General features: G+C 52.8%; 5 protein-coding genes across 5 annotated transcripts; 2 read left to right on the top strand and 3 right to left on the bottom strand.

Annotated features, from left to right (window-relative positions):
- Window positions 1–1,033: 1,033 nt before the first annotated feature.
- On the bottom strand, window positions 1,034–10,598 carry J4E79_009554 (uncharacterized protein; the record flags this gene model as incomplete). The annotated part of the gene is made up of 7 exons (XM_049358399.1): window positions 1,034–2,553; window positions 2,736–3,369; window positions 3,417–3,807; window positions 3,855–8,376; window positions 8,423–8,763; window positions 8,815–10,297; window positions 10,568–10,598. The coding sequence occupies 7 exons, from the start codon at window positions 10,596–10,598 to the stop codon at window positions 1,034–1,036; spliced, it is 8,922 nt and encodes a 2,973-aa protein (XP_049207254.1).
- Window positions 10,599–10,895: 297 nt separating this feature from the next.
- On the top strand, window positions 10,896–16,001 carry J4E79_009553 (uncharacterized protein; the record flags this gene model as incomplete). The annotated part of the gene is made up of 3 exons (XM_049358398.1): window positions 10,896–11,079; window positions 11,128–15,896; window positions 15,951–16,001. 3 exons carry the CDS (start codon window positions 10,896–10,898, stop codon window positions 15,999–16,001), a joined length of 5,004 nt encoding a protein of 1,667 aa, XP_049207253.1.
- Window positions 16,002–16,813: 812 nt separating this feature from the next.
- J4E79_009552 (uncharacterized protein) lies at window positions 16,814–18,382 on the top strand (the record flags this gene model as incomplete). The annotated part of the gene is made up of 1 exon (XM_049358397.1): window positions 16,814–18,382. The coding sequence occupies one exon, from the start codon at window positions 16,814–16,816 to the stop codon at window positions 18,380–18,382; it is 1,569 nt and encodes a 522-aa protein (XP_049207252.1).
- Window positions 18,383–18,719: 337 nt separating this feature from the next.
- On the bottom strand, window positions 18,720–20,008 carry J4E79_009551 (uncharacterized protein; the record flags this gene model as incomplete). Its single annotated transcript, XM_049358396.1, has 2 exons — window positions 18,720–19,619; window positions 19,832–20,008. The coding sequence occupies 2 exons, from the start codon at window positions 20,006–20,008 to the stop codon at window positions 18,720–18,722; spliced, it is 1,077 nt and encodes a 358-aa protein (XP_049207251.1).
- Window positions 20,009–22,807: 2,799 nt separating this feature from the next.
- Window positions 22,808–24,797, bottom strand: J4E79_009550 (uncharacterized protein; the record flags this gene model as incomplete). Its single annotated transcript, XM_049358395.1, has 4 exons — window positions 22,808–24,340; window positions 24,392–24,586; window positions 24,643–24,684; window positions 24,762–24,797. 4 exons carry the CDS (start codon window positions 24,795–24,797, stop codon window positions 22,808–22,810), a joined length of 1,806 nt encoding a protein of 601 aa, XP_049207250.1.
- Between the last annotated feature and the right edge of the window lie 840 nt (window positions 24,798–25,637).

The raw sequence follows: 25,637 nt of genomic DNA, 5'->3' as shown, positions 1-25,637 counted from the left end.
GGGGGCTGAAGTCTTCATCCCTGTGACAGCGAAGTGTCGCTGTGCGCATGGCTTGGCTGCGATCGATACCCTTCCTTCAAACTGCTTGTTTGGGACGCGTTGCTGGGCGAGCTGTTTGATCATTTGATGTGGGAATCTTTGCTGATGCTCTCTGCGCGTGGGAACAACGCTGTTGTTAAGAGCGTCTGCACAGTTGCGATCTCCTGGGCTCGCGCAATGTGTGCCCGCAAATCGCAGCATTGAAATGTGTAGCATGCTTCCACACTGCATGTAGCAAATGCTTCTTCATCGATCAGACGCAGGTAAGACGCCGTCCGCGGGCCAGTCGACGCAGCCGGGGCAATCGGGGTATGCCTCAGCAATCCACGCCCTCTCGGAATGTGCCTGTTTGGGAGGTGCAGCCTTGCTGTAGCCTTTCCTCTCAATCACTCATTGGCAGTATTTGGCACACATTGATAGCTCATAAGTAATGGAGAACACCATCTTTTTGATTGTATGACACTGCGTCCGATTACACACCTTCATGCTGCGCCGTTGCACCTGGTGTGGTGTTGCAAGACAGCAGCCAGTTTGCAGTTCAGAAGCACCACCCAAAGAGCAAGAAAATTGGCTCCGCGGCATCAACGCATTTCAGTATCGTCTGCATGCAAGAAACTGTTAAAGCAGAGATTCTCTACATGACCACAAAATTGAAATTTATGCGCGACGAAGCGACCTGGGGTGCATGCGGTTTTGGTGTCTTGGAGGATGGAGACGCCGCGAGACGTCAGCAACGACGCGCCCATCTGCGCTGCTGCAGGCTACACAGGGGTCACATCTTAAAACCACGTCAACCTAGTGATAAGCTGAACACTCTGGAGCCTACATCAACGTCAGGTCACCTCCTTTGTCTGTGTTCATATCAAGGTAGTCTGCACGCCTGTTTAGGGTTTCTCTTGTATGAGATGGAACCGTCAAAGAATTCATGCATGACGACTACATGATCTTAAAATATTTAATACACTCCTCCACAGAGGCCATGTAGACGCCTCGCCTATGCGTAACTCGCCCATCCCATGTACAGCACCGCCAAATTCCGCTCATCGGTAGCTTGCTGTATGAGCTCATTCACCGTGGCCTTGGTACTAAGCGTTTTGCTCAACTTTTTCTCCACGACGCTAAGCGCCCGTCCCGCTTCGCCAGCCTGTTCCTCCTTCTCCCTCTTTTTGTTGTCTTCCTGCGCGACCGCTGCTGCCTCTTCGGCCGCCGACTGACCCGATGGCGCGGGTGTACCTCCCGGCGCAACGGTAGTCGAGCGCGCAGTACCGTTTGCGCCCGTTTCTTGGTTGGCTTCCTGCATGCGCTTCGCTTTGGTGGGTGTGACGCTCCAGTTGACTAGAGGATCGTATCGCAGGACATTGAGGAGGGTCATGATGGACTCTCGTTCCTCACGCAGTGTGTCCATAGTGAATTCGCAGCAACGGCGGAAGACACCTTCCGTCTTTGTGTATCCCATGCCGTCGACCAAATCGCGTGTTAGTCGGAATGGCACGACTTCTGGTACTGGCAGGACGCGACCAGCTTCGAAACTCACACCAAGATCGATATGTACTACCTCACCAGACTTCTCATCGAGGAGGATGTTGTGACAATGCCGATCGCCGAGACCGAGGACGTGTCCGAGGATAGAGATAGCGGCTGTTGAGCGCGTATATGCCAGGCGCCGTTCAAACCACTCGTCTGGGTCTTCGAAGCGCTCAAGTAAGAAGTAGCGCATCACGGGGTGGAAGTTGTCCGCAATCTTCTGCCATACTTTGACGCGCGTGGTGAGGGAATCCTGTTGGCATGCGCCAATCTCCTTGCGACATTTCTCAGGCTTGTAGTCGCTTGGGTAGTACTTTTCGTGGGCTGGCATGACCCAGAGATGTAGCGGAATTGTGTTCTGCACAAACTCCATAAGGCCAGAACGTGTTGAGAGTGGTAGAACTTTGTATGTGCGGATGCCGAGATTGCGAATACGCGTTGCGGTGTGGTTCTTCAGTAGTCGCGATACTTGATCGAACACTTGCTCCATGATTGCGTCCTGGCGTAGGTCGTCGTTTCCGGATTTGAACAGTTGCTTGTACGGTTTGCCATCGGTGCCCTTAGCAGTGATGACCTTTGGCGCACTGAGTCCGTTCGCTATCGTCATGGTCGACTTGAAGCCTGCGATCTTCGGCAAATCACTGTAATTCATGTTCGGCCGAACTTCAATTTGAAGAGTAGCCGGGGGTACGTTGAGTTTCGGCACCCTGTTCACCAAATCTCGTGACTCCTTGTACCTATCAAGGGGTAACTCACGACCTTGCTGAGTACTCTCCTTCTCGCCCTTGAACATGGCAAGATGATGATAGACCTCGTTCGACTGGAAGATCGAGCTCCAGTACGATCGACCCCTCTTGTCAGTACTAAGCGCCGTCGCAAGGCCGCCCGCGGCTTTCTGGCGGGACTTCGCAGATTCATCCTTGGCTCGAACGACATCTTCCCTAGAGGTGGCGGCGACCTTCATCTGAATCGCGAAGATCTGATGCATTCCTGGTGTACGAAGTCAGTGAAACATCTCACATTAGTCCGTACCACTTTATACAAGGGAAAAGCTGAACACCCTAGAGCCGACGTTGACGTTGAGCCCCCTACTTTGCATGGTTTCATCTCGATGTAGGCTCCAGGGTGTGCGGTTTTTCCTTTGGATGGGGTGGTACTGGGAATTGACTTACCATGGTATGGGTGGTCAACGCATATACGGAAGACCAGCTCCATCAACAGGTGTTGAAAGTCGTTCTCTTCGGCTTGTAGTCGTGAGGATAGCTGATTCATCAGCAAGGCGAACTTCCCGCTCGGTACATCCTTCAGATATGCCTTGACAGCTTGATTTGCCAGAGGCGTATCGGAATATTCCAGCCACAAGGAAAACACACGAAGCGCGTCGTGATTGTATTCGTCGCTGGCCAGAAGAGACAAGAGATAGTTTTCAAGACACTGGCGAAGGAATTGCTCGCGGCCCTTGCGCATCCTCTCATATTCCGCATTGTCGAGGTCGTACCAAGTCTTCGCGCGACGAGCGTTTCGGTGGTAAGTCTCGCGCATCCCTTTACTCTTGTCGGTCTTCGAGAGCTTCGCGAAGTCATGGTACTCTTGCAACTTTCGGTCCATCACAGTCTTGATACGATTCATGTCTTCCGCCGCTTCAGGACTTTGGAGTTGCTTGTCGCAGAATAGGGCAAACTCGTGGAAGACTTGGCCTGGGCCCAAGCCCTCTTTCTGGCCTTTGAGCTCACGAATGGCAGGTTCTAGGTAGTCTTTCATGATTGCATCTGGCTTGGCGAGGCGAGCTTCAGCAAGATGATGTCCCTGGTATTGTTAGTTGAGAGATGCATGCAGCCATTCGGTATTCTTACCAGTCGAGCAAGCAACACTGGCAAACTGAGATCAACGTTCTGCGAGTCGAAATCGGCGTTGTCGATTAGATGCTGACGCATCCTTATTGAGATCTCGGTTTCACCTTGTTCCCACAGCACATTCGCTACCTCATGCTGGGCTGTGGCTTCAATGTCAAGACCTATAGCCTTGCACTCCGGTACGATATCGGAGAGGTAGGTCACACTTGCGAGCGACTCTTGGAGTGCTCCATGCTTCCTGCAGAGACTGGACGATGAAACTAGAGCCTCTACCTCCATGCCTCGCACAGTCGCAGTCCGGGTGTGTAGCGAGTCAACGAGAGCAGCATTTGTACCGAGCACGTTGAAAAGCGTCTCACGACATGATAGTAGCTGGCGCACGTCATTGAATCTAGTGATGGTAAGTGTACGGTCTTGGAAAGGTTGAGCGATACTTACTCGCCAGCCCGCATCCACTTCTCTCGAGCCTTCATGCGATCCCAAATATCTAGCAAATGCTCCGAACGTTCAGCTGTAATCACTTCGTCTGCCTCTGTGAGCGCCCCTAGCGTGCGCAAGCGAGTCTTCATTGATATCGATGAGGTGTCTTTTCCGCAGAGGAAGTTCATCGTCACCTGTAGTTGGCGGTCGAAGTTCTCTTGAGCCTCTGTAGCGCTCTTCGCAAAATGCAGTCCTTGAAAGGCTTTGAACAAGGTGCTTGCCTCTGTATGGTTTACTTCCGGCGCTTTGATATCCCACTGGCCCAGTTTGCGCGCAGTATGCAGCGTACTATCAACGACGTCGTCTCCAGCATCGCGGAACTGGTCGTTGGAGAGTAACGAGTGCGTAAGGCTGTTCATGTTCAACATGATGAGAGATTTGAGCGTTCCTCGGGAGTCTACCGCTTCAAACTCGTTGCGCCGGCGCATTTGACTGTCTAGACGAGCGCCACGAAAGAGCAGACTCTTTACTCCGTCACCCTCATAGTCGAGACGGTCTAGCACTGACAACAAACTGGAACCCCGATCGACACCGTAGAACGAATCAGGCTCATCGAGGTTCTTGTAGATAGAAAGCTGGAGCTGCAGCGGCACTTTTGGAGGGTCGACCCTAACAGACGATCTCCTGGTGCTGCTCATGATGATTGGCTGGCCAGAAGATGTCTCCGCAAACAAAAGCGCGGCCCTGAACATGCCACAGTCGTTCGCGGCTTGTGAAGCCTCTAGATAGTCGACGTCTAACCATTTATCTCGCTCCACTCTGGTAACCTCCTTAGGGACTGGTTGGCTTCGGAGGTAGAGGATGGATTGGATAAGGATGCGGACGTGCGGTATGGTATCTGGGCTGCAATCGCGGAACCAAGTGGCCATCGCCTTCGATACGATGTCATGAACATTGCGCTCCGCTTCATATTCGTCAAGTAGCACGAGATGAAGTATGTAGGGCAGAAGCTTCTCCGCCATGTGGTTGATACCGCGGAGCAAGTCTGGAAGAGCCCCCAGGATGGGGTCGTCGATTGCAACTCTGCATAGTGCCATTGTCAGGTCTCTAATCCAGTCAGATACCGATTGTACCGGTGTAGGCGAGACGGCTTCGCGAAGACCATCCGTCACAGGGTGCGGGGTGGTATCCGGCTCCGGAGGCTTGTACACAAGGGCTTTACCGATGGCCTCCGGAATAACTCGATGCATCTCGCTCATGTACTGCGAATCAGGCACCAATCGAGATATCAAGCGTCGTACAGCATCCTCCGCAAGGCTGACCTCATTTCGTTCGTCGCTGTAGAATAAATCGATAACCTCGTTAACAATAGCTTCTCGTGATGACTTTCCAGGAACCGATTTGGAAGTCAGCACTGACGATGCCCATGGCCGAGCCTGCGCAGAGCTCTGCTTCACTTCTCCGTAGGCGCTATATGCTCGTCCCAGGACCCGTGCGGTCCATAACAAATAACCTTCGCCGACCTTGCTTCTGCGACACGACTCCCAGACTAGGGGTGCATACTCTGCAGCATCGTGATCCAAGCCGAGGACGTCATCTCGGGCGTTTGGAGCCGGTTCAAAGTTCTGGCAAAGCAAGTCCAATGCGACATCGCGTGATGTTTTGTTCAATAACTTGCGTCCTGACTTCGCGTCGTCCAGTATCTCAAGAAGAAGCTTGCTCTCTTCACTACCTCGCAATGAGTTGCCTTCGGCATTGACTTGAGCAGCGGTCGCGGTGATGAGCTTGAACGCTTTGATGGCGGAAGAGCGCTCTACACCAGTGATTGCTTGCGCGTGGGCCTTGAGATACTCAGTAAGCCAAGCATGGAATCTGTTGGCTGCATTCATAGTCGCTAGATGTTGGGATTGTTGGGTGGTGCTGTCCTGAGAGGAGCCTAGGAATACTCGAAGAGAGATGAGAATCGAAAGGCCGATACCTGTAACGAAGCTGAGCTGTTGACGGAGATATTGAGCGCCGTGTTCAAAAAGATACTGCATGATGCCAACTGTATCTTCAGCACATTGCATATCGGTGAGGAAAGGGCGCAAAGACTGCAGCGTCATCTGCAGTGGGTACCCCTCATGTGCTACAGGTCCAGCCAGCGCAACTATGACTCGAATCTTCCTGATCATTGACCGGGCATACAGCGAGCCGAGAGCAGGGTGTATACGGTCGAGCAGGGAGCGCATCACATATGTATATGTGCTCGGAGACCAGAAGCCAGCCGGTCTATCGCCCGTCCGCCTACACAAGCGTTCCAGCTGATCAGGCAGATAGAAAGCGGAGAACGAAGGCTCGATACCTATATTGAGGCCTTGTGCAGATTGGCCAATCTCGGCAATCTCGGCTAGAATTGCAGCGGCGGGATTGAAGGCTGGTTTCTTCTCCAGTGACTTGGGTAAACGTTCTTCATGATCGATGGTTTGGAACATGTGGCCCAAGACTTGAGGGAAATGCTTCTGCACCAGGCCATAGTATTTGTCGCTGCCAACCATGTCCTTCAGCAAATTGCCGAAGCTGGAGTCGGCTTTGTTACGGGCAGAGCCCCTGCAAGTGTCCCAGGCAATTGTATATGCGGCAGCTTTACCGATATTTCTCGACAGCATCTCTTGTGCTGACATGTCTAGATGATCAGCAAGAAACTCCACCTCATCTTTACGCCCGAACATTATGGCCTGGCCCACCACTTCGGCTTCAATGTCGCGAAGAAGGTCGGAGAGCGATGCGTAACCGAAGATAGTGAAGGGGATACGACCGACTTTTTGGCCTCGGTCAAGCCAGGTGAAGATGACTTGTGGTGCAAAAAGCCGGAATAGGCTTTGTGAATCACCGAGACCTCTTGACTGCGCCACATTCAAGATGCATCGTTCGGCGTGATAGCTGGCGCCTGCAATAGTTCCTGCCGTGGCGAAGATTCTATATACGCTGTGACGCAGCAGCGTATGCCACTTGGATGCCAGTCGCGATAGGACGAGCAACCGAACCGCTATACCCTCAAGACCCTCGTCATCTCCAGGCAAGCTGCTATCGACATCTTGCAGAATCTTGTCATGTTCGGAGAGAACGAAATCTTCGAACATTCTTGGCAAGTGCTCCGCGATGTGATATTTGACAGTCATTTCGCCTGTTGACAGCAGCTCGAAAAGGCTAGTCCGTACTGATGGAACCTTGCGATTTTGCGCAAAATCGGGATGATGCTTCAGTAGGCCATGTAGAAAGACTGCTATCGTTGTCTGCAAGTTTGCTGAACGCCTGACTCCTCCTTTCAATTTCTCCATCTCTTTGACGTAATAGACATACAGGGCCTCTACGTTGTCGTAAAGATCTTGAGCCTCGCGATCGGTTGCATCAGGTAGCCAAACGAGTGTAGTTCCAATCAGAACTTCGACAAGCATACCGTTGGCGACTTCGGAGGTGTTGTATTCACGAGCACGAGGATCGATAAGAGCTTCGCTGAACCGTTCGAGGAGATTGAGGCAGTCGTTCCTGGATATCTTCAGGTTGCTGTTCCATACCGAACGAAGAAATTGACGCGAACGAATAAGGTCGTTCTCCGAGAGAGAGACGAGGTAATCGACGAAATCCGGAGGTACTGCTCCAGGCTCTAGCTCAGTACGCTTGGCCAGAGACGAAATAAACTGCAAGTGTGCTAGACAACATGCACGCAGAGCAGATAGATCGGTTTCTGCCTGCACATCATGTCGAGGTACATCATTATCGGGAACTGTTGCTGCAGCAGTCATCTGTGAGTCAGGCTCGTCGTCCACGTCCATGAAGTCATCCTCATCCGCGTAGAATGATTGCTTGACCTCTTTGCGTTGCTGGAGAGCCCGGGGTAAATGCTGGGCCAGCTGGTCGATGCCTATCAACTCGTATACGCCTAAGCTCACTCGCTTTGAAGAGCTGATATCAGGAAGACCTTTTGCACAGGTATCGAGGACTGCATCAACTTTGTATTGTTCCATCTGAGGCTTAGCCAGGGTAGCGGCAAAAGATTGGATCAGTGCAGCTGCGGACGATCGGAGAGTACGCACACGACGGTCGTCAGGATCGCTCAGAGCTGCAACAGCTGGCGCGACGATGCACAGATTTGTGACGATGCGCATCATATCCGAGGTGATGCCTTGTATGTTTGACGAAGCCATATCCTTCCAACGGTGCTGGGCTCGTTCGAGCTCGGATACGCAGAAATCAAGAATCCTGCTTCCAAGTTGTGTGGAGGAGAGTTCGCTTGTGGGCTCATCGGAAGAGAGACGCGGTCCTTGTTCGATCTTGGCTACAAAATCTTTCACAGGTCGGAGAAGCAGGAGATAATGTGCGAGGTCTTTGTAACGCGCCATTTGCGTACGAGCTTGCCCGATAGGTCCAAGTACCAGATAAGAGGCCGGCTCCGGCGGGCTGTAGGGTGCATCCAGGCAGGTGTAGAGTACGCGCAGTACATCACGAGCGTTGCAGTGGTGAGCATTCAATGCCGAGTATGTCCGTTCAGACCATAAACCTGTATGATGTCAGTTCAGCTCCAGGAAAAGTTTGATAGCGCTTACTGGGAGTCCATTTAGTGAGAAGCCAGTTAAGGATCCGCTCAGCTGTCGAACTGAAATGTGTCGGGTTTTCTTTGATTCGCTCCTGAAGAATGGTGGTGAGTAGCGACGAGCTGCTCTCCGTGAGTAAAGCCGGTCCGCTTAGTTCTATCGACAACAGCAGAGACTGGACAGTCTCAGACACTGCTGAGAAGGGAACGATGTTCAGTCGTAGGAGAACGTCCATGAGATGACATGCCGCGCGGGATATGGATACGGAAGTGACTGCGCGAGACGCGCTTTGCCATGCAGAGATCCAATAGGGAAGAAGGGTTGAGTGGGATGCTGTTTGTTGAAGCGCGGCTCTGCGCAAACGTCAGCTACGTCCGCTGTGTATAATGTCATGATATGCCTACCCTGCCAAACCTATCATTGCCCACACTGAATGTACTGGGTTCTCATCTGAGATACACGAAGTGAGCTTCTCCAACAGCGATTGAAGTTCCTCTTCGTCAAATGGTCCTTCCTGAATCATGAACGAAACGACCTGTAGAGCTGCTCGCTTGGCATTCGATCTGGGCTCAGACACATGACGAAGGTATTCAGGGAATAATTGAGTAATGCGAACACGTTTGCTAAAGCTCTCTTCGCTGTCGCTACGGTCGTGGGCGATGGACATCCTTCGCTCATCAAGCATAAATGAAAACCGCGCAATGGTGGATACTGTAGACCACAATCCTTCATATCGCTGATGTTCAGTCTCCATGGAGAATGCGCATGTGTTCAGGGGATGAGTCTCATTGCGAGCAGGCCCCAAGTGTCGAAAACAGAGATGATCCTCTTCAAGATATTGGTGCGCGGTAGTTTCTTGCCTGCGTCGGTAGTCGCCATACATGGTCTCAACGAGGCCTTCCAGGTCAGAGCTGGTGGTTTCGTCATCTGGGTCAGTGAGAAGGCTCGCAATGTGTGCCTCAGTGTATATCAGACTGATCATAATCTCATCTCGTAGGATAGCCTCGGACCACATAAGCTTGAGGAGCGGGAGCAATGTTTGCACCGTACGCTTGGTCAACTCGACAGATTGCAACGTGATGCGTGCGAGGACCGCGTTGACAGCGGCCAGGGCAGCCACGCCCGTACTTCCACGGGTAGACCTCTGTTGCAAGAACTTTAGCAAGACAGCCAGAACGGCGTCAGCCTTGTCTAGCAATGGCGCATTGGAAGCCTTGACGAGATGATGCAGGCAATGGACAAAGTCTTCTGTTGCGCGAACGTGCTCTGGAGGGGTTGACTTGGTCTTGGTCACTGGCAAGCGTGGAGAGGCTCTAGAGGACGTGAAGTCGGCTTCAAGGGGAGTGCGGGCGCGGCTTGAAACATTAGTGCTCCAGCTGTTCTGTGGCTCACCTTCGGCGGGCGACTCTTGGAAGAAGCCGGCCAGAGTTTCGATGCAGAAATCGACGGCAGCATCCCAGCACTCCTTTGACAGGCGCTCAACGTGGGGCTGGTACCCTAAGAGGGATCGCAGCGTTTTTGGGAGGGCTTCCAGAAGCGGCTCAACGAGACCAGTCGTGGCGGGAAGCACCTCAATTATCGTGTCTATTATCATCTCGACCGTAGAGCTCTTGATGGTCCGCACGCCCGAGGCAATGACGTGACGCAGGGCCGATGCCGAGAGGGGAAGGAGGGCGGCAGTAGAACCAGCCTTCGTCGCCTTGGTCTTACCGTGGAAGAAGGCGGTGCGCCCATCGTGTAGGCACTGGAAAAGCGTCTCGCATAGCGCCAGGTATGATTTGTTCCCAAGAGCCTCCAGACTAGGCTTCCCGCGATTGTGCTTGAGGATGTGGATGAGGTCTTTGAGACCGCTCGTTCGGTCGACTACCCGTGAGGACTCGATCAGGACTGTCAAGCGTTAGCATAAGGCCTATGCGAAGTTGATTTGTATAAACTGTGACAAAAAGCCGAACACTCTGGACCCTACATCAACATGAGAACATGCAAAATAGGTGACCCAACGTCGATGTAGGCTCCAGAGTGTTTGGTTCTTTCCCAGGTTGGCTTGCGAGTGCGCTGCAGCCGGAAGGTGCTCAGTAGGTTCCGAGTTAGCAGATGTGAACGCAACAGGTCGCGACTACCTCCCGCCTTCATCGTATGGTTCTTCCAAGGACTTACGCTTTGCATCCTGAATGTTGGTCGCCCCCATGGCCAAATACTCATACGCGTAACATGTCGCGGCAACTACGCGACGGATATGGAGGCGGAACGCTTTTACATGGAGTAGGTGCAGGTCCTACGGATGCGGAGTTATGGCGGAGGTGAGTCGTGACGGGAAAGCGCGTCGCAGGGTTTACGTCCGTGCGCCTTCGCGTTCTGCGAAAGTCAAGCAAGCAAGCTCTCGCTCCATTGTTGAGAAAACAACACCCAAACACACGGAACACGACAGCCCGCCCGCCGCCACTCCCCCGGCGCATAATGCGCACGACGACCTTACGAATCTCCCATGGCTGAAGAAGACAGCCTCGCCGCCCTCCAGGGCCTACACCGCGACTTGTGCGCGCACATCGACCTGCAGCTGCCAGTCCTGGAGCGACTGCTGCTGAACCTAGAGGCGCATCTGGAAGAGCTGAAGACGCTATTGGACAAGAAGCCGAAGAACGATGCGAGCAGGCAGGCGCTAAGCTCTGGTATTACATAAACAGAGGTGTAGACGAGGAAGGTGCTAACAGCGCCAGGCAAGATCAAGATCGACGACAACGAGTATGAGGTCAACGAGGACTTCAAGCAGAAGGCCCTCGAACTCGCCGACGCCCTCAATCTCGACGAGCTCGACGCCGCCGCCCTCTTTCTGGGCGCCGAGAGCGAAGCCCAGGAGCTCGACCGACCCCAGCTCCAGACCGCCGTGATCCGCTTCCACCGACGCCGCGAATATGTTCTGCTCTGCGTGCGCATTCTGATGAAGACTGCGCTGGACAATGGCGACTCGGAAGTGGAGGGCCTGCCTGTTCTGCAGGAGGCTGCCCAAATGATAGTCGGAGTACATGGCACAACCAATCTGTCCAACGCATACGGCTTTTGGACCAAGTGCTTGACTAGCATGGAGGCGGTCGAGAGGTGGCTGCAGTCCGTCGCCGAGCGCGTCCAGAGCACCCAGGTTGTTGGACAGGTGCCCCTCCCCGGCTTTGTCGAGATTATGGATTACCAGCGCCAGAGTCTCACACGACAGCACGAGAACTTAGCCGCGATATGCACGCACATGATCAAGCCCGGATACGTCAATCTCGACAACTACAGGGCTTTACTCACCCGCGCCAAATCCCTCGATCGACACGACCTCATTACCATCCACTACGTCCCGATACTCCTGCGCCTCACATCTTGGGTCGCATCCGAGGGCAACAACGTCATGCTGAGGGAAGCGCGCGCCCTTCACGACTCGCTCATGGCCGGAAGGGAAAACGACAACTGGGCGCTGAGGAATCTGCATTCGGCGACATTGACGTGGTGGTTGGCGGAGTACAGTGGGCGGTACATGGACCCCAACACCCAAGACGCTGCTTTGCAGGGCATCAACTTTGAGGAGGAGGCCAACACCCGATCTGAAATCTTCCTGAAAGCACTCGGCGACGGCGCATTCCATTTCATGCTATCGGTCAGTCAGGATGTGCGCCCCACGCGCTGGTATGACCCTCAGAAGACCAGCATGTTATCTACGCTGTTGCAGGACACCGCAGTCCTGAGCAGAGACTCGCCGCAGCCTGAGGACTTCTTCAAGGAGCTTCTCATGGAGCAATTACAGACCTTCGTGGACTCGTTCATTACTCACATGCCAGACACTCTACGCAAACTAAAAGCCGAGGAGGACGACCAGCGACGACAATTACAACTTCACTTCCAACGCTCAACTGGAGAGTACCCACTACATCTCGAACGGTTCATGGTCATTGTCGCATATGCTTTCGACGGGTTCCCAGACGCAGCGGAAGACTTCTGGAGCGACAAAGAGAGCAATCTCTACGGATTCCTGCAATGGGCAGCCAAGCGCCAACCCACTCCCCGGATAGCTATGTTTTGCGAGATGTTACGGGCCATTGGTTCTGGAGAGGCAAATGCCGAAGCGGCGCATCGCTTCCTGCTTGAAGAAGGAGCATCTGCTTCAGGAAAGATCCGACGGACGAGTTCGCTCAGCTACACCACGATCTTCAATGAGCTGCGCGAGTTCGAGAACGACATACACGAGCCGAAGAAGCCTATCCAAAGCGGCGTCTACGCTCAGACCATGAACCCAATCGACCAGATCGTGGAACCAGAGAGCGCAACTATGCTGGAAAGCTACCTAAGACTCATTGCACACATTTGCCGACAAAGTTCTTCTGCGCGGATGTGGATCCTGGATCTCAAAGAGTATTCCTTTGCTGGCATCTGCTTTGGTCTATGCACCGACAAAGTTGAAAGCGGGCTTCGAGCAGCCGCCTACGACGCTCTGTCGGCTCTACTTGTGGGCAAGGACTTCACTCGTGCAGATGCCATGTGGAGTCTCTTGGATGAGTGGACGGTCAATGGCTTCTATACTGGATCCAGACAAAACAACGCCTTGGGTGCTACACCCAGAGATGACTTGTGGCCAACGCTCGCCGACGGGTACGACGAGTCCATCGCCCTAGTTCGTTTCCTTCACTCGCTCGTAGAGCCATATCCGGAGAACGAAGGCTTGAACGACAGTCTACCGTTCCCTGAAGGCCTGGGATCGTCGCGCAGGATGCCGGGTATCGAAAGCTACATTGACTTCGTCATGCAGCAGGTGTTTGCAGAACGTTCCCTGGACGTGCTTGATCCGCTACAACGTAGCGTCATGCAATGGACATGCTTGCGCTTCATGGTCACATGTCTTTCCACCTTCAATGAGAATCTCGTCGTGTTCGCGAACAAGTCTAGCATACCTGTTGATTCGGTCATTGACCCCACATCACTTGCTGTGTACGTTGCGCTTCACCCATTTGCACGCGTCATGGAGTGGCTCTTCAACGACAAGGTGTTGAAAGCTCTTTTTGTTGCATCGCACCACGACGTGACCGAGGTCGACGCTGCTCCATCCGACTCTCCATTGATCCAATCCCTGATGCTTAGCATCGAGGTGATGGATCTTGTGATGAAGCTCCAGGCGACATACCTGGATATCGTCAAGCCAGTTCTCAAGCAACAAACGTCGTTCCAGCATTCTCCCGTGTCGAACCTGTCGCTTGCATCTTTCGAGGATGCGATTTTGAACAACCTGCAGGTTATCGTAGACCTGGGACTCTATTGTGGTACCGGCCACGAAGCTTTGACAATTGCCTCTCTTCAATTGCTAGAGAAGATGGCGTCTTCGCGGAAACTTGCAGTCTCGCCTGCGGGCTTCGGACAACGATCAGGGCGAAGCAAGATTGTTGGCATACTAGAGAAAGACAATGAAGCCGAGCGCATCGGCCGGTCCCTCTCAGGCCTAATGCGTTTCAGCGCCGAAGAGCTCGAAGCTGGCGAGGATGCTTCAGGATATGTTGTCAAGCTGCGCGTTTTGGACTTCTTGAACAGCTGTCTAGCTGCCGTGTCCCTCCGGCCGACCATAGCGCATATCCTTCTCGGCTTCTCATGTGGACCCAACACTGTCCGCGTTGGAGAGAACAGCCTCTGGTCAAACGGACAAGCCTTGTTCCACAGCATACTCCTTCTTGGGGTTCAGTATCCTGACAATGACGGCGAACAGTTCATAGCTTGGCGGTCTGCTCTTAAGACCCGATGCTGGGATGTTTTGCAGAAGCTCTGGCGGTCACCGCTGACGAGCGCGCTTGTGATGGAAGAGCTCCGTGACAACGAGCTGCTCTTTGTGGAGGCCCCCCAACTAACTCCCATTACCCTTGATATACCCTGGGACGGAATGTCACTTGCGCAAGGGCTCGAGGTCACGCCTAACGATTACTCTCCATTCTTTTCAGGACCACCAGCACTCGCCCTCCAGAGCTTCCTTCAAAGACGTGCTGCTTTCCTCGACTATGAGTCGAGAGAGCTGCGCTTGACAGTGAAAGAGAGCATGCCGACTATGAAGTCTAGGATCCAATCTGTCCTTCTCGGTACCACGATCCGGCCTGGCGAGGACGCAATGCCAAACCCGAACATCTTCGATCTATTTGACTTCATCGAGCTGACCTACCCTGAGCGCGCTCTGCCAGATCAACACAAGTTCTTCGAAGGTGTCAATCTGACCTCATGTCAGGAGGAAAAAGAGGGTAGCACTCTCTATTCTTTACCACTCTTGGAACAAGTCATCCGTCTCAAGATGAAGTACTGGCGGAAAGAGGGCATACTGACTGATCAGGAGCAAGAAGAGCAACTTGTTGAACAGGCGGAACTGCTCATGGCTATATTCGTGGACTGGAACCGTCGCACACAACTTCTCCGCTATCACAAGGACATTCTGCAGTCGTGGGTCCAAGTCGTCATGGTTGCGGTACACAGCTGCGACTTCGAGAACGGCGCGCGCAGTTCGTTTATCATGCAGACACTGCAAGTTATTTTGCCCAAGCTTGAGCAGTCGTATTCCTCCGATATCTTCACCGCTCTCCAACTTGCCAGCCTAGCAGAGGCTCTTATTCAAAAGGTCGACTTTGAGTCAACTGCATTTGACAAGACAGGAGACTTCGCGAACGACCGCCTCTCCCAACTGTTCCGCGCGGCGCTCATCGGCATATACAGCCCCGTATCCACCGCCGAGCTACGAGAGTACTGCTACCAGATCTGCTTCCGCTACATCCACGGTACTTTCAACAAAGCAACGCCCAACTCCCTTCTCGGCCGCCACACCCTCAGCGCCATCAAGAACTGCGGCACCAACATGCTCGAAGTAATCTGCGACGACGCCTACAGCGGCCAAGGCACCTGCAAGGTCTCCGCGCTCCTCCTCCTCAACGCCTTCGTCTCCGCCGCAACACGTCAATCCTCAAAATACATTCTCGACAGCTTCGTCTCCCTCAACTTCGTCGGCGTTCTCGTCGACAATATCAAGCACATCCCCGAAGAACTCTCCGCCGCCGCCGCACCTCTAGTCCCCGTCCTACTCTCCTACTACGACGCCAGTCTCGCCCTCCTCCTGCGCGTGTGCCAGTCCCGGCTCGGTGCCGCCCACGTCCTCAACGCCGGTCTCTTCCCTGCCATCCGCGACTCGCAGCTCTTCTCAGTGGACCCAGATATCGGTCTCGAATTTGACGACCCCAATGCGCTGCGCAAGTACTACGAGCTCATGCTTGCTGTGTTGCGTGTTATCAACGCTGCGGTCATTGCGAGGGGGAGGCAGAACGATCAAACGGTGTTCCAGGCGCGAGAGTTCTTGAAGGATAATAGACATAGTATGGTTAGCATTTTCAAGAGGAGTGTCAATGTGGGTGTGGGGATGGGCGAGGAGCTGCAGCAGGATATTGTGGATTTGGTGGATTGCTGGACCGTTTTGGTGGATGTTACCGGGTTTTTGCAGGTAAGATTTCTTGACACGAAAGGCGACGAGGATGTTGATGCTAACATTTTGCAGTATGAGGATCAGTCGAGTGCGAAGAAGGTTAGGGTGAATATGTTCTCTTGATGAACATCACGCTTGGATGGATGAAGGTGGAATGAGCGATCTTTTGTGCGCTTGTTGGAATTGTGAAAACATTTAGTAATTGAAGAATCATTTTGAACTCTTGTAGATTCGTCCCTGCCATGCTTGCAGTATTGGTGTGGGAGTGCACTACGATCATGAGGTAGTGATTGAAATAATGTTAAATGTGATGCATCTAGACACTGACCCGCGAGACCTGGTTGGAACTCGGGTTCAGACTGCACCTTATACAAGGGGAAAACTGAACAGGCCTAGAGCCTACATCGACATTAAGTTACCTGCTTTGCGTGTTTCTCTGTTAATGTAGGCTGCAGGTCTGTTCAGTTTTTCCCTAGGTTGACGTGACTGGACGTTGGTGTTGTGCGTTGCTTGGCATGCTACCCAGATCGGGAAAGTATCCAAAAGCCGTCGATTGCCTGTGTCTGCATTGTTACCACAGGCCTCCGAGCGGTTACCCAGCCGAAGATATGATGCACTCACACTTCTTTCCCAAACTTCGTAATACTGGCCGAGGGCTACATCAGACTTGAACACCTTTTGGCCGTACTCGCTTTCTTGTGTACAGATCATAATGCACGATGCGGCACCTGCTGCAAAGGCCACCTCGCCGGTGCTTCGCATCGTACCGTGGTTGACTGACGCTGCGCTACCGACCAGGCAACAATGCCACATATTTCGTGTCTTCGCGGTAACTGTGAACTTATAACACAGACATTACTCGCTCACAATTGGCACAGTACGTACATCTGCTCAGTCGCACCCTTCCACGTCACCGACCCCAGCCAAGCTCTACAATGGCACAAAACACACCTGTCGAATGCCCGGGTGTTCGCTCTGTGAACACGACTACCGCTGACCCTACCGCTATCCCGCTGCCTACTCTTCTCCGCCTACCTCGCGAACTCCGCGACCTCATTTACGAGGAGTATGTTCGCGTGGACGGTGGATACATCTACAAACCAGAAACAAACAGACTTGCGCATGCAGATGGCTCGCCGATAAATTTGTCGCTACGCCTTGTCTGTCGACAGCTCGCATCGGAGCTCCATGGCATGGCATTGAAGCTGAATACCATCACGTTTGAGACATGCTTTTCAGAGGCTTCGCGAGAAGACGCAGGAATGCATCATGCCATCAACACCAAGATTGAACGTCGCAAGAGAGAAGTAATGAAGATGTTTGCTCCACAACTGTTCACCTCTGAGATGGCAAGAGCGGTAGCGGATGTCCACCCATGGTTTTCGCCAGTCATTAACGGATGGAGTCGACACTCCTTGCCTGATCTCAAGGCACTGACCATGCGAGGGGTGTACTGTGGTGAAGCTCCTTCGTTATGGCGCGATTGCGTTCACGACGTGTTTCGTCAGATCTCGAAAAGCCCCGAGCTCAATGCGACACTACTGGAAGAAAGCGTAGCTAGGCCCCGACCCACCGCCCTTTGGCCTCAGCCCTGGATTCCAGCCGATGGGCAACAGTTACTCGAACTGGCCAAGGCAGATCCGAAGCCCTGGCAGATTCTCAGCAGAGCTGAACGCGACAAGCTAGCTGCTGCAGCCCACGCTGAGCCCAAGCTTCCGCACTACAAGTCACGAACAAAGTACACTTATTCCGCTGCTTCTCTGGCTCTTCGGTTCCTTCAAGCATTGTCGCCTTCCGATCTTGCGGCTGTTCGACAGGTCAAACTCTTAGAAACGCGCGAAACTGTAGGATTCCCAGAATGCCATGCGCGCGGTTTCATCCCGATATGTCAGCAATGCCCACAAATACGCATACATCGCTTCGCCAGTCTCTGGAAGAGTGTCTTTTCCGTTCCGCTCCTGCAGAAAGCCGACTACTGCTACGCCAGCCAAGATGAGATGGATAGCTCGATAATGAGCATTGATCGATTAGCTGCTAAAGACATCACCCGTGAAGTGGGTAAATGGGCCATAGAAGCATCCATTCTGCCTTCGCTTGGGATGCCGGAGGAATGCTTCACACTTGTTCTTGATGGTGAACCCACCCCTGCTCACACTACCAAGCTCTTCCGGGTGGTCCAAGAAGACATGGCTTTTCAGGACGCACTTGATCTTGCTTACAACATTGGCTCTCTACCGTTGCCAACATGGCTTGACCGAAGAATCCAGACCGGATACATGTACGAGGGTCTCCCAGACATCATTCGTTCGCTTTCCATCGGCAGTCCACTAATACGCTGCAATTTCGATCCTGATCAGCCACACGATGCTAGGAAGATAATGGAAAAACGTCATGGATGGAACCTGAGCGACTGGACAGAATCGTGGAGCAGAAGTCGCGAGTATCAGACTGTGGCTCCGCTACCTCCGTGGCATGAGCTGCGATGGCAGTATGTGATAGTGTAATAGCGGTTCGAGAAATCGAAATACGGTGTGGAATCACGATATGGAAAGGAGCGATAATCGTGCGTTCGTAATCCCTGGGTTCTCAACATTTTTATGTCCCTAGCTTTGCATGATAGTTTCAAAACCCTAGTGTTCAACGACTCTCAGAATACAACATGTTTGCAAGAGACTCTGTTCAAGAACATACTCATAACACTTCGAATAAACTTTCCAGCCCATCAGTGTATCCCAAGCCTTCAACTTCCACCGGCACTGAGTGGTGGCATTGAATACGACAATCGCATCTAAGAGGACTAGCGTCAAGTCAGCATATACATAACCTTTACGGGCGATGAACTTACAATTTTTCAGCAGCCATCGACATGATCGCTGATACCTTCGAAGCCATATCGTAATCGAGAGTCCTCCGCGATACCGCCAAGATATCTTCCCATGTTTTCAAATTGCTCTCCTTGAAGTAACCAGAGAAGGTCACCTTTGGTACATTCCTCAGGCGATCGAACGCCAACACGAAGAACAAATCAACGAACTTCCTCTGACAGGAAGCTGTCTTGCGAAACACATCGTGAACATGGCGCCACGGGTCGTTGATCATAAAAGTTTCGTCGCTGAACGGACTTTTGGGGATCTGGAAGTCAAAATGCAAGTGGTCAAGATTCAGGCTGGTGAGGATATCGAGGGTAACTTCCCTAGACGAAGTGCAAGGTTTGAATCCGCGCTTCCAACTGCTTCGGAAACCCAAAAGACGGAAAAACTGGCTGTTGCTCATGCTGAGTGCGAACCGACTGAGGGTATTGAAGCCAGTCGTGGATTTCACCGACTGAAGTAGTGGGATCGATGCGCCCATAGTGTGGAGGCGGGTGTAGCGCTTGACGGTGGACTCCCAGAGCATCTTCTGGAATTCGAAGCTGAACTGCTGGCTGACTAGAAGCAGGCTCCTCATCCAAGATGCATTTTTCCTTGACATCCCATCGTGCGAAAACGCATCAGGTCCCAGCCGATGCGGCTTGCGGCAACCATACGTGGGTTTGGTGACTTCGTAGGATATATCAATGCCAATAGTCTTGGGCCAGCCAGCGGTTTGAAAGGCAAGACTTGCTAGTCCTCGAGGCTCGTTCTCCGGGGGTTTGACGTGAACGCACGTCTCGAACTTTTCAATGTCGCTCACATTCATGAGCGCGGGAAGTTCCTCGTCTTCTGAGTCATAAATGATGGTTTCGTCGTCAATGGTACTACGCTCTCCTTATGATGTCAGCAGCGCGTAGCATGGCTCGCTGTTGTTGTCGTCGGCATAGCAATTGCGGCACTCAACTTTTGCTCGTGGCCAGATAGCTGGTCCGATCAAAGCCTCGAGCACCGTGAATCGCAGTTCGGTGGGAAGTCTCATGTAGTCGAAAGCCTGCGTCATTAGACTTGTACTCTGAAGATAGGGGTGGTACTAGAACATACTTGCAAAAGTCTGCGCTCTTCAAGGGACCCATCTTGCACTGAGCAACTTCGAGGCGCATAGCGCTTGTCCCAGGCCTCATCCCATCCCAGGTATATGATGTTGGCCACGCTCCGACGCTTCTCATGTTCGCCCTCCTGAGAAAGGAGGCAAGAGGCACACTGCAGATCTGCAGACATGGTGTTGAGAGTATGTTGAGAGTTAAAGTGGAAGACCCAAGACTAGTTCGGGCTTATATATCAAGAAGAAGCGGGAGAAATTGTGAATGAAACAGATCGACAACGAGTGAGGTGCCTGGCAAGAAGTAAACGCCCGTTCACAAGCTCGCTTGAAGACCGTGCAATGTTGGCAATACGAAACATTGCCACTGGGTAGTTCTTGCGCCTGTGATGTCCGCGAAATAGGAGTCATCACCTCAACTCTGGAAGAGGTATGCCATCTATAGGTCCGCGAGTGAACTATACCGGATCCGGCATGGCGGCTGCATCGAGATAGTACTGAGATGGTCAGCTACCGAGCAAGAGGCCATGTGCCGTCGGTCGTACACATCGATTTTTTCTAGGATATGCATCGAAAAGAGTGAATCTTCATCACTCGTTGATGCGCGAGCATTCGACAGCGCTGTGGGAGCTTTCATAAAATCGTGATGTACCGAGGTAAGCCGTCAAAAGCTTGTGCGCGATGACGCTAGGTATGGGTTGCTAAAAGCCGCGGCGGGTTCCCGCTGGGAACTTCACCTCGTCACCACCCGATCGTGGGTACCTCATTGTCGCGTTCGCGCTTACCCGACACGGTCTTGCGAGACAGCAATTCGCCGGACTATTACGTGGCCATTGACATCCAAAAGCTGTCGCAGCACCCCGCATAACATCGGCGCTCGATATAACATCGCGACAGTCCTCCCGGCATTCATAACGCATCTGCAGTGGATGCGACTTCTTGTGCTCGATGATTGAGCCAAGACAAGCGACCGAAATGCCCTCTACGGAAGGTGCAGCCTTGCCCAGCCACAATGATAGTGTACAACCGCCCAACTCAATCGAACGGCCCGCCATACTCCGTCTCCCACGCGAGCTGCGGGATCTCATTTATGAGCATTACATTCGCATCGAAGGCGGTTACACATACGACTATGCATCGAACAAACTCCGAGACGCCAATGGTCGCCCTGTCTCTATCGCCCTTACCGCGTCCTGTCGACAAATTGCTTCCGAGCTTCGTGGCCTTCCCTTTAGCTACAATACAATCACATTCTCTACGTATTTCTCGGAGTCAACAAATAAAGATGCGGGCGTCTTTCATAGCACCGTGGAAAGCATCTCACTCGCGAAAAGAGGGTTGATACGGCATTTGATACCACTTCTGCTTACAGAAGACATGGCACAGGAAGCTAGTCAAGCTTTTCCACAATTCGAACAGATCTTTGACGAGTGGGAGCCTGGAGAAAGTATCAACGCGCTACGCAATTGGGACTTTACTGGCGGTGAAGCCCGTTCTGTGTGGGAAGACTTCATGCAGCTCATCTTAACTTTACTCTCAAAGCATCCTAGGTTCCTCCAGGTATTAGAGGCAACTCATGAATCTAATACAAGGCGTAAAGGATGCAAGGTACCCGGGTTAAGAAATGCTTGCGTAGAACCCTGGTCAGTCCCCGATAACTTCGAAATGGAACGACTCGCGGCCATCGTGAATGTTGAGCCTGAGCGGCCGGATGTTTGGTCCTGTACCCGCTACTGCTTTTCTGCAGTACATGCAGCTCTCCGCTTCCTACAATCGATTCCTGCAACGACCCGCGAAATGATACGCAAAGTCATTCTACTTGAGGACCGTCCATCTGTGGCGTATCCACAATGTCATGGACGAGGCCTGATCCCCTTTTGCCAGGCACACAAGGAACTCTGCTTTGAGCGTGTCGTCGACCTGTGGAGAAACGCATTTCCTGTATCAACCAGAGCAATGTACGACTACATTAGAAGAAGTCAAGATGGCGACGATGCGAACACTATGAGAGATGATCGCTTGATCTCTGCGACAATCAGTGATGCCATAGGTTCTTGGATGACGGAAGCGCAAGCGCTGCAAGACCTTGGAATGCCGGAGGGATCGCATACCCTCATATTCAACGGCGCACCCAATCTAGAACAAGCTTCACGTACCTTTCAAGTGGTACAACGAGATGCTGCCTGGCAAGTAGCCCTAGATATTGCTTACACCAAAGGCACGCTTCCTCATCACTCGTGGTCAGAGCGGCGGCTTCAAACCGGGTACATCACGGAGTGCTTTCCAGACGTCGTCCATACCCTTTCAAAAAAGGATGCGCCTATTCGATGCAACTTCAGCCTTGGTACCCCGTACAGCGCCAAGAAGCTGGGCCAAGATCATCGCGGATGGGATGATAATGATTGGGTGTCTCGTTGGAACTCTTACGAGCAGGCCAAATTCCAGACAGAGCCGCCACTCCCTCCTTGGCATATCCTGCGATGGGGCTATGTCCTTACAAGATGAAATATCGCCATACATTCTAGGCGCTCACAGCTCTTGGACTTCGTAAGCGTTGCGCAGATCTCAGACCCCACTGGATGGAAGTTTGCATCGCGTGGGTACCGTGGCAGTGCAACTATTGTTGGGCGTCTCTCAAGCCCCGGACTAGCACATCCAGGAACTGTGGCGTTGTATTTACTCCCCGTAGCAAAGTATGGGAGCGGATGTCTTCTCCCAGGGTCCCTTTGAACTATGTGCTAACGAGTTGCGGTTATCGCATATCGATCTCACGCTCAGCATCCAATGTACGCACATCATATCCGCGAATAGATATTAAGCAGGCCAACACATGAGACCTAGAAAGAACAGAATTGCCATGTTCATGTACATTCGCCTGAACGGTCAGCACCATAGAACGAAACACGTTAATGTTCCATAGTTTGCGTGGCACCTGGTGGGCAAAGTCAATAAAAAAAGCTGCTTGTACTTTACAAAGTTCATGCGTCTAGCAGAGCCTTCACTTCCTTTACCATCAAGCTATCCTCACCAGCCTTCGCTCGAACCTTTTCTATCGTGCCCGCAGCATCCATTACCTTCCAAGTGTCTCTCAGCTCGCCCTGCATATCAGCGGCATACACCAACCAACCAACACATATGACACCCATTTTCTGGTTCTCGCTCCACTGCTCTTCGGTGCCAATGTTTTCCAGTAGCGACGCCAGAAGCTCGCCTTGCTCCGCCTCGGGTAACTCGGTCTCGGAAGACAAGGAGGCTGACGGGTTTGCGCTGTGCTTCTTCATGCGTATTTGGTGGTTCGAAGACGCGATGTTCATGGCTAGGCTGAGAGCCGAGGCTTTGAGTGCGGGATGCTTCTCGTCGAGGAGAGCGGTTGTTAGAACGGAGATGAGCGTTGAGGAGAGCGGCGGAGAGAGGAGGTGTGGTATGAAGAGTGGCGATGAGAATAGATTGCATGCGAGATGCAGTGTCGTAAGTCTCAGAGGGTAGGGCGCGGAGTCGCCGAGCTTGTCGACGTGGTCCAGCAGATGGTGTATAGTGGCCGGTGTGCCAGTTGCTCCCTTGTGCTCTTCCGCAAAGAAGCCAGCCACGCGGGCGTCGGTCAGGGCAACCCTGAGCAGATCTAGGGCCGTGAACAGAAGCTCTGGTGGGAGTACTGAGGTGCTGTTTCTCAGGAAGCTGGCGAACTGCGGCAGATCCCCTAGAGGTGCTTCTATGGCCCCAGATTGTTCGCGAGTCTGTATGAAGGATACCACTGACGAGACAGCTGGCTCTTTCCCTGCATCGCCCATCTTTGCGACAAGCTTCTCCAGTGGCGGCACCTTGGTGAACTTGACAGGCCTTTGACTTTGCCGCAACAGCATGGGCGTGCTCTTCTCGAGATGTGGGTGCGCTGGGAACGCGGCGTTGACCAGCATCTCCACGTTATTCCGCAGCTGCCTGGAATCAGCTCCACTCCACTCGTCCCGCTTTTTGCCTCTGAGATATGTTATGAATGTTGGGGTCGCGCGAACGTCGGGATAGCGGGCGTTGATGGAGCGATCGGCGTGGCTGAAGTCGATTTTGATGAAGACACACTTGGTGCCAGTCTCGGCGGCAAGGTCGTCGTACGGTTGGTACACTAGCTTACATGGCGCGCATGTGGAGCTCGTAAAGAAGATGATGGCGCAACGGTCTTTTGCGAGATCGAGAAGGCGGTCTACATCCTTCAGTGATGTTATGTTGTTGACCCTGCCCGTGTTCATTTCCAAGGCGCTGCCCCCAGAAGAGACCCCGTTGGATGTACTTGCGCTCGACGCTTTCGTATGGGCTTGCGGTTGTACCGGCTGCGGTGTGGGCGCTTGGCCGATGGGTCGCATAGCGGCGTCGATTTGCGGTTTGAGCATCTGTCCGAACGGCGTGTTCAGGACGGTCTGCGGGAGGGAAGTGATGTGGTCTGGTATTCCTTTGCCGACAAGGAACATGGCGAAGTCGTTCGAGAAGTTGTTGCAGTTGTGCGCGAAAAGATCGTATGACTGGGTTGACGGTCAGCATAGCCTGCGCAAAAGCGCTAAACGGGACCATACCTCGGCCGTGTATATTTCCTTCAGAGACTCGAGGTACTCTAATATGACCTCCATTGGAAGCGCAGTCTGCCCCAGCTTAATTGATTCCATCGGTCGGCCATGGTGGGTGGTGCCCGCCCGACATGTCTGAACGCCTGATCCGTAGTAGTATTCTATGCCATCGAGTACGATTGAGGTGTGATATACGGCATCAATCTGTTCGGAAGCATGTGTCAGCGCATGTACCGAGTATCGGAATATATACGGCTTACCTGAATGCCCAAGAACTGCTGCGACATGCTTCGCGCAAGACCCTAGATGCCGTCAGCTCTGAACACCTCTACAAAGCGCCGTGAACGATCGCGCATGTACATCTGCTCCAGCCACTTACCCGAGAAAGGTCATACACGTACAGTTCGACGTCCATATTGGAGAAGATTTTTGAATGGCTATGAGACTCCCTAAATGGTATCACGCTTCGTGGATGCGTGCAGGCGTTGGTGGAAGTGCTCGAGTAGATAAGAGGATGACGTAGAACATTCCGGAAGGCTGACGAACGCGAAAGCTCAGGTGGCGCGATCCACCATATCGCGCTAACACCTGACATCGCATGCACGCGTCACAACCTCCAACAAATAATTCTTGTCTATGATACCGGACTATAGCGCATGGAATCAAAGAGGTCAATATACCCAGGTATCGACACGCGAACCTTCGCCCAGGATTCCCGACGAGGCTGCTTGTCAAGCTGTTGCAAATGAAGGCGATGGCACGGATGCCCAGTGATGTGCGAAGGCCAAGGCAGCTGTGTGCATCCTTTTCTCGACTCCATCAACACTTTGATGATTGCGGCAAGGTTATCGGGTTCTCCTCCATGGAGTGATTTGGTACCATTGTTTTGGCGAGCGATGCGCTTCAGACTAGTGGCGGGCCGGCACACGACCATACCCTCAGATACACCTCCCATTCATCACCCTGATGTAAAGCATTATCCACTGGCAGCAGAGTCAAGCACAATTACCCAGAGAATCGAAATTCGACGCGTCAAGCCGCGACGCGTTACTCTTTGGTGACATGAAGTCAAAGACAGATCATCACAGCGAGGAACACTTCCAGGGATTCACGCCTAGACAAGAGAATCCCGAGAAGTACACTGGAACCGGATGCAGCCTGGGGGCTCTGGCGACATTAGACGAGCGGAAGCTTCCCGGCAATGTACATGCCACGCGGATGTACCTGCAGTTGTAGAGTTCTAGCGCCCGTCTCC

Source organism: Alternaria viburni (assembly GCF_023758015.1).
Source record: "Alternaria viburni strain BMP 2772 chromosome Unknown scaffold_25, whole genome shotgun sequence".
In the NCBI taxonomy this organism is placed as follows: domain Eukaryota; kingdom Fungi; phylum Ascomycota; class Dothideomycetes; order Pleosporales; family Pleosporaceae; genus Alternaria; species Alternaria viburni.
Note: the sequence above shows the minus strand (reverse complement) of the source record. Positions and strands in the feature narration are given on the sequence as shown.